Source organism: Eutrigla gurnardus (genome assembly GCF_963514095.1).
Source record: "Eutrigla gurnardus genome assembly, chromosome: 12".
Classification (NCBI taxonomy): domain Eukaryota; kingdom Metazoa; phylum Chordata; class Actinopteri; order Perciformes; family Triglidae; genus Eutrigla; species Eutrigla gurnardus.
The window spans coordinates 8,894,244-8,907,368 of NC_139926.1; the positions used below are offsets into that span (position 1 = coordinate 8,894,244).

The 13,125-nt window shown below is 41.3% G+C and overlaps 2 protein-coding genes across 2 annotated transcripts; both read left to right on the forward strand.

Moving 5' to 3' along the window:
* The first annotated feature begins 304 nt into the window (after window positions 1–304).
* Window positions 305–1,110, forward strand: LOC311022261 (gamma-crystallin S-1-like). The gene is made up of 3 exons (XM_084023379.1): window positions 305–319; window positions 458–700; window positions 792–1,110. Exons 1-3 carry the CDS (start codon window positions 311–313, stop codon window positions 1,062–1,064), a joined length of 525 nt encoding a protein of 174 aa, XP_083879505.1. The 5' UTR covers window positions 305–310; the 3' UTR covers window positions 1,065–1,110.
* Window positions 1,111–5,986: 4,876 nt separating this feature from the next.
* On the forward strand, window positions 5,987–7,478 carry LOC311022080 (gamma-crystallin B-like; the record flags this gene model as incomplete). The annotated part of the gene is made up of 3 exons (XM_084023105.1): window positions 5,987–6,004; window positions 6,189–6,431; window positions 7,198–7,478. 3 exons carry the CDS (start codon window positions 5,987–5,989, stop codon window positions 7,468–7,470), a joined length of 534 nt encoding a protein of 177 aa, XP_083879231.1. The 3' UTR covers window positions 7,471–7,478.
* Window positions 7,479–13,125: the final 5,647 nt, after the last annotated feature.

The following is a 13,125-nucleotide window of genomic DNA, read 5'->3' on the forward strand; positions in this document are numbered from 1 at the left end:
CTTTATTTGTATAGCACCTCAAAGTTATAAAAGCTTTACTTAAAATTGTATAACCAAAACACATGTGTTGCAGCGGTCCAGATCAGTTTGAGCCGTGATTTAGGTTCAGATACTTGGCACTGCTAAACAATCATTGTGTGGGGAAAGGCAACTCAGTGAGTAAGAACAATGGGCAGACTCTAGATGAATATTTGGATTGTAATAACTGCTACATGCACTGCTAACCATGCATTTGGCAGTATTGTCTCTGCCATGTATAAAGAGTAGGCTACTGTGTTTGTCACAGCATCTAGTATTTTAAGAGCAACAGATGGAGAAGGTAGGGGCAGCATTCTACATGAGTTGTTACAGTTGCGGGAGCTAATCTGTTTCTAAATTTGGTGCAAGAAACATGTCAATTTTTTTGTAAAATATAATGTAATGTATAAGTGTATAATCTTATACCTATTCTTTCCAGATTGTGTTTTACGAGGACCGGGACTTCCAGGGAAAGTCCTACGACTGCAAAGGAGATTCAGTCGACCTGCAGGGCTTCATCCACCGATGTAACTCGGTCAAGGTAGAGGGTGGCTGGTGGGTTCTGTACGAGCGTGACAACTATTCGGGCTACCAGTATGTCATTGGTCCAGGGGAGTATAATGACTACCGACGCTGGATGGGCTTCAATGACTGTGTCAGATCCTGCAGGATCATCAAAAACGTAAGTCACAGAGAGAGTACCATAACAAAAACAAGGAAAAAAACGAAACACTCCGTCTTATACATCGTTTCTTTGACTGTTTTGGTTTCAGGCCAAAGGGCCGTACAAGCTGAGGCTATTCGACAGGCCAAACTTCAACGGCCATTCTTTGGAGTTGACAGAAAACACAAAGGCTATCCAGGAGAAATGGCTCAGACATGAAGTCCAGTCCTGCAGGGTCCTGGAGGGCTCCTGGATCTTCTTTGAACATCCCAACTTTAGTGGCCGCCAGTACCTGCTGGAGAAAGGGGAGTACCGACACCACTCTGAGTGGGGAGCTCTGAAGGCAACTGTGGGCTCCATCAGAATCATCTTGGAGCTGTGAAATTCAACCAGTTCTCTTTTAGTGTAAAGCTTTGCAATAAATTGATTTGACCCTAATGTTTGTGTCTTTGTAAAGTTTAATACAGATCTTCTTTTATCCATAAAATATAACATAAAGAAAAATGAACAATGCCTTTATTATTAATTGGCTTACTGAACATATCACCATCAATGGTTTTCAAGTCCTCTCTAAAAATAAAGGATAATTTGTATCCCGTTGCCAGTTTATTAGGTAAAATTTAGCTAAAATAATGCAGTCCAATACGACAACTTTACAATAAACCATACTTATATCTAGATTATGTTGTTGTATTATTTGATTCTTATATGTAGTTGCCCACTTAATTCGTATACATATTGAAGATAAATGCCAGATGATAGAATTTACTACAACATCAGGTCTGCTATGCTCTCTTGAGATGGGAACAATTGGGAGAAATTTAGTTGTAATGAATTGAATAACATCTTGCCGACAACACAACAACTCACAAAGTCAATGCTGGTCTATCTTGACCAATGTTGACCATCGCTAAAAATGCTTCTGAGGGGGTATTTGGCTGGATGTCATGGTGGAAATTACCTAGGGTGCATTTTACTCCGAACCATCACTTTAAAGGAGAAATCCGGTCATTTTTGACCCCATTTTTGTTGTCCCCAGGGTCATCCCGATTTATTAAAAGCAAAAAACCCGACAAAAATTGATGTTGCCTAGCCCGAGATCTCTACCTGCCTGGCAGCCTTCCAGACTCGCTCCAATGCTAACCCATTGGGGCAAGTTTGATCTGCTTTCCTGGGCCTCAGAAAATAATTCCAAGACCTATACAACACAGGTTGGGTCCGTACGAGACACGACCGCGCTCGTTTAGCTCAAATAGTGTGGCGAAACGACATAAATATGTGTGTTTTTGCATGGAGTTTGCATGTCAAATCACCCCGTAGACATTAGCAGTAGATAGCCGAGCGGCGCTCGTCCCTCCCAGTCACCGCAGAAACGAAAACGTTTTCCTCGTAGTTTTGATTTTGTAATCTATAAAGAAATGATCGAGCAGTCCGTAATAAATCCATGACAGTGTTGGGTATAGTTACTTTGGAAAGTAGTTAATTAGATTACAACGTTACCATCAATTAAAAGTAATGAGTTACGTTACAGCGTTACCTGTGAAGAAAAGTAACGTGTTAGAGTACTCATGCGTAACCAAAAATTAAAAGCCGTTTGCAGCACCTAGCACATGTTGCAACTTAACTGACACACACACAGCCTCCTTTAAATGCCGGAGAAGTTGTGACAGTGATGAATAACGTCAGTCATCCAAACAAATTAACTCTGCAGGATAACAATAAAGACAGTTAGCAATATGCCACATAGCGCTTTATCAATTTTTTTTTTTTTTTTGATCACACAACATATGAATCAAAATTCACACCTACCCAGCACAGGTAGCCTATATATGAGCACCAAACAAGATTAGGTAACTCCTGAATTTTTTTAACCCGAATGCAGTTATGAAAGTGCATAAAGTGCGCTCACTTGTAAACACAATCTGAGGTAAACGGGTAGCAGATTCAGATCCATTTAGAAATTAACGACCAGTCAACGATCTAACAGAAATGTTAACAGCTGGATTTATGTCGAACAAAAATGATAACAGGCCGAATAAAATCGCTCACTGGCACACAGGCAAATGACAAATAGCCTAATAGCCAAACTAAAATACTATTCAAGTGTCACAGGCCTAAATTCACTTTACCATCGTCCACTTACATTTACTCTTCAAAGTAATGATTAAAACGTAGCAGAAGAAGATTTTCGAAACGTCTGTCCGACAGTCGATTTCTCCTGGGAGTAAGAACGAGACTCTACGGGTGCGCTGGAGGGTGGTGGGGTATTGAAGCTCCGACACAGGTAACGTAGGTCAGCAGCAGAGCACAGACGCATCACAGCGCTGCGCCTCCGCTGACACATCCGCAGGTGGCACACTACTGTCTGACAAAAAGCAGGCCGCAGTCGGGATTTTCCTTTCCGTATCCGGAGAAATTCTTAAAATAACGGATTACTTTTTAAAAAAATAACGAAGTTACTGATTGCTTGACGCACGAAACTAACGCGTTACATTACACGTTACACGGAAAAAGTAATTAGAGCACAAAGTAACGCATTACCCACAACACTGTCCATGAAGCTGTTATGTCCATATGTATGACTATGTTACAACATAGCAGGGCCGTGGGAAGTGAGTTTTGGTTGGGGGTGCTGTAGTGGGGGGTAGTTTGCCAGAAATCCATAAAAATAGGCTTTATTTGAAATGGTACAAAATTGATTCTATTTTATTGAATCGCCTCTGTAACAGGACAGCATACTAACATTGCATGGCACACAGCACAGGCATACATCACTGTAAAAAAAAAGGCGACAAAATGCATAACGCACACTGGCTTCAGTCCCAACAATCTGGTTTTTGGCCATGAGGTGAGAGGTCCGTTGGCGGTTTTAAAGGATAACTGGGTGGATGCTGAGCCGCCGAAGAATTTGATTGACTTTGTAAATGGGTTTCGACATCGCTTGTTTGCTGCGGGTTGTATGGCACGTGATAGGTTGCTGTTGGCTCAAGGCCGGATGAAAAGGTGTTATGATCGTCAGACAGAGCGCTGGAAGTTTAGCCCTGGTGATCAAGTTTTGGCTTTAATGCCCATTGTGGGATCGCCGTTCCAGGCAAAGTTTGCTGGTCCCTATATCGTTGCTGAAAAACTGTCTGCGTTGAACTATCTGATTGAGACTCCAGGTCGGCGGAAGTCCAAACAGCTCTGCCATGTAAACCTGTTGAAGCCCTATTTTAGCCGTGGTGATGTGTCTGGTCTGGCTGGTGAGGATGACGGGCGTCCGGTCTCTGTGCGTCCAGCTCTGCTTGCCAGTTCGATGTCTGCGGTGTATGAGGATGGGGTGCCTGAACCGGATAAGAGTCTGTTGTGTGGTCGCTTAAAACATTCTGAATCTTTGTGCCAACTTGATGTTCTGCTTTCCCATCTGTCTGATGATAAGCGGGTTGAGCTGTCGGAGCTGATACTGAGGTACCCCGGTCTCTTTGGCAATGTTCCTTTGCGCACCGATTGGGTGGTACATGAAATTGATGTGGGGGATGCGCTGCCCGTAAAACAGCGTTTTTATCGCATGTCGCCAGAGAAGCTGAAACATCTTGATGCAGAGGTGGGTTACATGCTTGAGAATGGGATTGCTGTGCCAAGTTCATCTAGCTCGGCCTCCCCGTGCATCTTTGTGCCGAAGCCAGACAAATCCCCGCGTTTCTGTACTGATATGAGGAAGGTAAATTCCGTTACAAAACCAGATTTGTTTCCCTTGCCGCGGATGGACGACTGTGTCGACAGTGTGGGGTCGGCCAGATTTGTTAGTAAATTTGATTTGCTCAAAGGGTATTGGCAGGTGCCTCTCTCTCCGCGTGCTCAGGAAATAGCGTCTTTTATTACACCATCAGGTTTCTACTCGTACACTGTTATGCCATTTGCTTGAGGAACGCGCCAGCAACATTCCAGCGTTTGATGAAGCGTGTTGTGGCTGGTTTAGAGGGCTGCTCAGTGTATCTTGACCTGGTTATTTACAGCGACACTTGGCATTCCCACCTACAGCGAGTCCGTGCCTTGTTTGAGCGTCTGGCAGAGGCGCGGCTCACTGTGAATTTAGCTAAGTGCGAGTTCGCGAGGGCCACAGTGACATATTTGGGGCGAGTTGTGGGGCAGGGTCAGGTGGCCCTGGTCCAGACGAAGGTTCTGGCGATTCAGGGGTTTCCGCGTCCCACAACGAAAAAAGAACTGCAGCGGTTTCTTGGCCTCGTGGGTTATTACCGGTGCTTCTGTAAAAACTTTTCCACGTGTTTTTTCATCTGACTGAGCTCTTAAAGGCGAGAGCAACCTTTGTTGCGTTGGCGCTTGTTTGGGCGATACAACATTTTGAGGTTTATGTGGGTGGTGGCACACCACTCGTGGTCTATACAGATCACAACCCGTTGACTTTCCTCCGATCGCTCAGATGTCCAAATCAGAGACTGATTCGCTGGACTCTGTTTTTGCAGGCGTACGATCTGGACATTCGGCACATCAGAGGGGTGGAGAATATTGTGACTGACGCATTGTCGTGTGCGCCGTTGCCGTGACGTTAAGGGTTAGGGTTAGGGTTTTTTGCTTCTAATATGTCGGGATGACCCTGGGGACAACAAAAATGGGGTCAAAAATGACCGGATTTCTCCTTTAATGTGCTTTTTTGTGCTTTTTGCATTTTTTTTGCGCTTTTTTGTGCCTTTTTGTCGTTAGATACATGCGGGCCCATTCATTGCTTTTAGAGGCGGGCTAATTACGCGAGAGGGCGGAGTAGCCTATGCGCTGTTTGCCCGGTGGCTGTCAGGTTTGATAAATACAACGTAAAATGAGGAAGCACAGCGTGCGCTGTGTGCGAACTCGCAATAACAAATGCAACGCAAACTGCGTCAGTCTTTGTAATTCTACCCCTCAGTGGTGAGACTCATATAATCATGCTGCATTGAAGAAGACTTGAATCCAGCGATCAAGACCATAAACCCATGTTTACAGTCAAGTGAGTAGTAGGTTAAATGCATCTGCCTCACTATCACCCACATAATCAATAATTGGATCAAAATCGTTTCTGGTCAAAAGGTCAGCCATTGCAACAGTTAGTAAACACTATATAAAGCCCAGCATTTTATAACGATTGCAGCATCAGCCATTGTGCACATATTGTGCATAATGGCTGAGGTAATTAAAATGACAATGATGGCTCTGGCAGTGCATTTCAGTGTGTCCACATACACTGTATATATAAATCTGGACCGGGCCTGTAGGCAATATTGTGTACTTAAAAGGTGGGATTAGCAGTCATCAATAGTGTGACACCCAAACATGGAGCGTGTGGGAAAGGTAGGCACACCAGCAGACCCTGATACTGTGACACGCTATCTGCATCATTTGATTTGTACGAAGAGGCCAAAACTGTTCAAGTTAATTGATTTGATACACAGATTGTGTTCTCACCAACTATTTTAAGTCCAATTAATCACATATTAGTTTAGAATATCCACTGAAAACCTTTGTCCTCATCCAGATCGTGTTTTATGAAGACAGAAACTTCCAAGGTCGCTACTATGAGTTTACCAGCGACTGTCCCGAGCTCAACACCCACTTCAGCCACTGCAACTCTATTCGTGTGGAGAGCGGGGCCTGGGTTCTCTATGAGAGGCCCAACTACCTGGGCTCCCAGTACATCCTGACCAGGGGGGCGTACCCTGACTACCAGAACTGGATGGGCCACAACAACAGCATCAGGTCCTGCCGGATCATACGAAATGTGAGTTCCTGCAGAAAACATATGTGAGGCAACAATGTGATGTTGCCAACAACATCTCTGTAATAACTCACAATAATTTGAGAGGTTCATGAAGGTAAACACCAGCACATGAGTATCTTTCCAACTCCACCATATTGCACCCCTGTCTCCCAGGATACATACATACATTGCCATTCATGTTGGCATGACTTTTTTCTAAACATAATGTTAATTTAAGTATTGGGCAAGTAGCAAAGATTGTGAACATACCAATACAATATCCGATTAAACCAAAGCATAATTCAACTTTTGATGGTTGTGTTTAGGCATTCAATACTTCAGTTATGTAGTTATCTATTAACAAAGTCAAAAACCCAAAGTGTTTTTGTTGCCTAAAAATAGAACCACATATGGGATGCAAAGCTCTGATCTCCGGGGTTAAGGGTTACATTATAGTCATGTCTGATCAGTTTCCTGAACTGACGAGTTTCAATGTCCAAGTTGTTCCAAGTGATTGATCACTCAGAGGGAGGTGATTCCTTTCAAGATTAACAAAAAAGTAAATTTAATAAAAAATAGTAGTATCCAGTATTTGTATGAGATGGTTGGAAATGTAATGTCGATACATTGGAATATGTAAAAAAGAACCGCAGCTTGTCTTCAGGTGCCAAACAAATACTCATACTCAAGTATGAGTATTTGTATAATATCTATTTTCTGTTCTATATTTTCTGAAAGTGTGTCCCTTGTGCAGAAATTCACTGAACCCCTGGTCTTCATCCTGCAGGCCTCTGGTGTGTTCAAGGTTCGTGTCTATGAGCGTCCTGACTTCAGTGGTCAGATGCTGGAGTGCAGTGAAGATTTGACCAACCTGCCTGAACGCTGGCACCTCCAGGAGGTCCACTCTGCCCAGGTGCAGGACGGCGCCTGGGTCTTCTACGAGCTTCCCGACTACCGCGGACGCCAGTACCTGCTGGAGACAGGAGCGTACCGCCGCTTCAATGAGTGGGCGGCCGTGAACCCCAACGTGGGCTCCTTCCGCCATGTCGACAACTTTTAGTCTGTCTCTTTTTCCGTTCATGTTTTACAAGTTCTTTGGGAGTGTAATTAAAAAGGATTGTGCTCAGTATGTTCATCCCTCCATGTTGTATTTCCTCTGTAAACAAGGGGGCTGACTGCTGATCACCAAATCAGACATGTACCCCTAGACTACTAAGAAATTATGAGCCAATTAAAAATAAGCAGGAAGGGGGATCATGTTAAGTAGACTGCACAGCCACCTATGCTACAATGGACCCTCGGAAATTAAGTTGAACCTGAGATTTGTCGTTTTCCAGTGCAGGTTTAGACATTTCAATGACACTTGAATCTATGACGATGTAAGTAGTCACAGTCTTTCTGCTTTTGAGAGACAACTCATCAACATCGTTTCCTAAAAGTGAATATTTGTAGTGTTTATCTTTTTTCTGGGCTACAGTGAAAAAATAAGGAAATACACTTTTTGCTGTTTCTGTTCAATGTGACTAAAAGGTGTGTGCTGTTCCTCAAAGGAAAAGAAATCCATAAAATATCTTCAATTAAATATTACATAATTTGGCTGTTTGTGTAACCTGACGTTATATCCTTGTATAGCCTAATATGCGACTAGCAGGAAATTCCCATTTGTTTGGTTGCTATATGTGGAAGTGCTGTTGGAATATTTGAGGCTTCTATAAATATGATATGAATAAAAGCTGTAACAAATTCCTTTAATTCCACCTTGTTTTTTCTGCCATTTTTTTGCCATTAAGCATAATCACTTGATTGATTGCTTCCACTAATAATTAGAAATATAAAACATCTTATAAGTAAGGAGCTTAATCAATAAAACCAATTTAATAAACTGACATTTCTGCACCTACAAAACCTCTCCAGTTACAGTTTGTTCTCATTCCATATTTGTCTGAAATGCATTGAATGCAGCACCTGATACAACCACAAATATTCTAAGCAGTAATGTTCATGATACTTCATGTTGTTTATGACAATACGAGACCAATTTAAAGATTAAACTCTGATAATAAAAATTATAACTGATGTAAAAGATTAATACTAAATAACAAATGTTGTATGAAACAAATCTACTTTATTGGAACAAATATGAATAAAATAATAAGAAATAAAAATCAAAACAAAATAAAAGTAATATATACTTTTGCACCACCATCCACATTTCATAATGTAATGTAAAACAATGTCTTCAATTTATCCCTAATTATGTTTACAAAAACAAAATGTGGATTTCTGCAACTCCTGCATGATTATTCACTATGCACAAATATGCATACCCTTAAATAAGCTCAGAAGTCCTTTTTATGATAATGCAAAAACATAAAACAACGTGCAACCACATACAAAAGAATTTGATTTGCATTTGAGTAATGACTATTGGGGTATCGCTCTTGGATATAGTCTCCATGTAGTGAACGTATCTGATGTGCAGACAGTCCCGTGACTCTCAGCTGATCAGAGTACTACAGGGAATGCAAAGAGCTCAGCTAAACCTGTGGACAAAGAGGTGCCGCTTGCTGATGACTCGTGGGATTTGCCAGCAAGGGCCTGGAGCATGCCAGCTGCTGTTAGTGCTGACACTCGACTCACTGGAACAACACCGTGACCCCTGATGGCACAAAGGGAGTCCAGCCAGCACGTTCTCCCAGCTGCAGTTATTCACCTCTAAAGCCTCTTTGTTTACACTTTTAGTGGATAACAGGAGGGAGAAAGTGAGGTGGATTCATAGTGAGCCACTGTGCACCCTCTTGTGGACGGCGTTGGGAACTGCAGCCTAGATAGTTTTATGTACTTTTGGTTTGGGGCTGTTTGATTTGGACTTCTGCTAACAGTATACAGTCATATTTTAGACAACAATGTCCTTACAAAGCACCTGTGCATAAAGCCAAGTCATAATTATCTATTTTTTTTCCAAGTTTGGCATGGAAGAACTGGACTGGCCTGCGCAGAGCCCCCACCTAAACTATGTCCAACATCTTTAAGATGAACTGGAACACCGACTGTGAGCCAGGTCTGATCTCCCAACATCAGTGATGGACCTCAGTAATGCTCTGGATGCCGAATGGGGGCAAATCTCTGCAGCCAGGTTCCAACATGATGTGGGAAGTCTTCAAAGAAGAGTGGAGGCTGTTATAAGCAGAATCCTGCTTCTCTGGAGGAGATGTTCACCAGTCACATAAGGCTGCAATGTACTACATGTACACACCACATGTACAAAATACTTTTGTATATGACAGTATGCATACTTATTTTTGCTTTTTGCTATTACTGGACACAACTGCTCCACAATGCACAGCAGAACAGAAAGGAGGAAAGATGAGGGAAAATGAAGGATCCCTCCCAGACATGTTTTGTTTAATGTATAAATATAATCTTTGCATAGTAATGTGTCTGTGATGTATGTTTGCCTGAAAGTTGAAAAGTATAATAATGTATTTTACAAATATTGTTGATTTCAACAGTTAAACTGTCCATTCTCAGTGTTTGCACACTGGAGGTTTCAGGTTTCCACTTACGTTTGAACTAGTTGTAATATTCAAAATACTAACACGTGTTAAACTCAGATTCAAGGCGAGCTCAGAGGAACTTTCTATTATCAAACTGCACACATCGGCCTGCAGCTGAAACATCATGAGAATAAGAAACAGGCAATATTGATAAAGCTGTGGAATCAATAAATAATTTAGTCATAGTGAATGATTGCCGCAGCAGCATAAGTTGAGAGGATTAACATATTGGCATATTGATGTGGTGAACACACGTACTGATTATCAATAGCAATAACAAGGTTTCAATATGCAGTTTTGTTTTGTCAAGATGTCCTTCAATTCCAGCCTTTATGGTCAAGATTTTCCCATGAAGGTGGCATTAAGTTTGTCTGATGATTATTGATCTTATGTGATCTCCTGTAGTATTTTTTGTGCCCTGAAACCATGTTTACAATGAAAATAAATAAATAAAATTGATCAATTCATGGCTGCAGGAATCAGTACAATACATAGTACCGTTTCTATCATGTAGATGCTTTTTGATTCTTTGACATTTTTTCATTCAGGAAAACGTGTCCGAGTCCAAGAGCGTTTCTGCCGTATGACCCCCACCACCCTCGAGCCCCACATTCCCTCAGTTATTTATAGCTTGTGTGGATACGATTTGTCTCAGGAGTTGAGAGGAACTATGTTAATCCCAGGAAAAGAATGTTGTTTCTGGCTGCAAGACCTTTTATGGCAAGAATGGAGGGATGGGAGAAGAGAGATGGACTTAATGTAAGAGAGACCGAGAGGGAGGAGGGACAAGAACATACAGACAAGACAGAGGGTCAAATACATTAAACACAATCTACTGCAGGGTTAAAAATAGCAGAGAGAAAGCAGCCCATATAGCTAAAGCTGAGGCTGGTGATATATCGTTGTCTACAACAGCACTGGCCTGCAGTGTTTAGAACAGCTTTTATGGGAGCAATAGCCACCAAGACGTACGTGGTTTTCCTGAAAATGTCTCCCAGCAACACTAATGGATTGTTCAGTGAGTGATGAGTGCTGATGCACAGCAGGCAGCTGAAGAAGAGCTGCGATGTGACGGCCCAGCCTGTTTGAAGCACATGAATGTAAAAGACTGCTCTTTGATCTGCGTTAAAAAAACACATTATTCATGCATGTCATCAGAGAACATCAAGCTGAAGCCTGTGTTTATAATCTCCTTCTCTTTTAATCTGTTGAATGTGCACAAATGGAACGGTGATAATGTCCTTATAACCCTCCACAGTGGACCCTTGTATAAGTGAGCCTTGTGTAACCTAATGGTTGTATCCAGCAGGTCCTACATTTTAATAGTCCTCTTCCTGCTTAATCCCATGTTTTTTGTTGAAGGAACCAGTGTGATGCTGGCCTATAACTATATGTCAAACCTGCAGAACTCTATATATCGGTTATGGTGTGGCTGTAAGCCACTATTTGTTGTTGGTTATACCCGAAACCATTACTGTTCTGTCACTCCTCAGAATTGTGATAAATGTGGGGAGTAACGACATACTTTGTTATTGTGCCATTTTTAACGAGTTCACAATTGAATTAGCATGAGTCGTCCCAGCAAGTAGAATATCACCACCCTTAAATTGTAGCAGCTAAATTAAATGCTTTTCTTACAAAATCTCAAAATAACTTCTGTGAAAATGACCAACAACACGAGCAAAGCCACACTGAAAGTTGGCGTGCAGGCAGCTGGAACAGCACCATCAGATCCAGGATCACTGAAATACATTTGCTTTCAGTCTCTTTTCACCCTCTTGTCCTCTGAGAAGACCCACTGCAGAGAGGTCGTGTCCCTGTGATGTGGCTCGCTGCCCACGACACCCTCAGTTGCCAATATTCTCACTGCCTCCTTCACACACCTGCCACTCAAACACACACATACCTTTGTTCGCGCCTTCCCAGCATGCACTTTGCACACATACGGACCTGCTGGGACCTTTATTTGGACTTGAGGACTATGCAGGAAAAGCACCCCACCATGCTGGAGCCAATAATGAGCCAGATCTGACATGCTATGTTTCCTTCTGTGCATTTGTTTCCTCTGTGTTATTTCTAATTCTGATCTATTCTATCTCTGAGTGTAACAGTTATTAATATATCATACATTGTATATATAATTTTTTGTTTTATGTGATCAGAAACACTCACCTGAAGCTGTAGCTCTAAAGTCTGTTTCTTGTGCTGCTGGAACAACTGTGTGGCATGAAAACAACAGGAAAACAATTGCGCACAAGTCAGACATTAAAATATGACTTTATTGATCCCCAGGGAGAAAAAGTTACAGCAGCATGATAGATTCATATAAATGACATAATAAAAATACATCGAAAAGGTCTACAAATTGTATACCCTGCAGTGTATGGCTATGCAAATATGTTTATGAATATATATGTGCAGAAATTAAACAAGTGATAGATGATGGATGGGTAGTTAATGTCTCTGAAATTCGTATTGCAGTATATAGGGATTTGATAGTGCTATTGATTATAAAGTAATATTTTGTGTAAACAATACGTGAAATGCATGCACAACACATCATATAATAATACTGATATACTACGAAATAAAGAATATGTCCCTTACAGCTCAGAAAGTATTAAAATTACTTGCTGTCTTTAATGATTAAAGACAGTACAGATATATGTGTACTTGTACTTTACAGTATATTGTTACATGCATACAAATTGGTGTAAACATACATATCCAAACATATAATTACATGACATGATATGTACACCTTTACAGTGTTCACATTCATTTCATCCAGAATTTCACTTTACATAACTTCACCATCTTGTTTCAAAACACTCAATATTTATATTTTAACCATGGTTTAGATTGAATATCTGGTAATATGTTATGTTATTATTTTGTAGGAGGTAATGTAGTGCAATATAATACCGTGTTAGATATGTTACTTACCCATATTATTGTAAGAATAATGATTCTTAACATTCTGTTATTAAGATAAATGTAAAAAGATCCAGATGGGAAACACATAAACCCATGGAGTTGATCATTTCATACCACTGTAACTAATGTATGTTAACAAGGCTTTCGAGACTAATTTCAACAAGTACATGTTCAACTGGAAGCCACAAGATGGCAGGATTGTACACAGAGTATTAAAGTAG

What these genes read in the sequence shown, in the direction of transcription:
- LOC311022261 (XM_084023379.1), top strand. An exon ending in CCTGCAGGATCATCAAAAAC is followed by an intron (nt 701 to 791) that starts GTAAGTCACAGA and finishes TTTTGGTTTCAG; the next exon opens with GCCAAAGGGCCGTACAAGCT.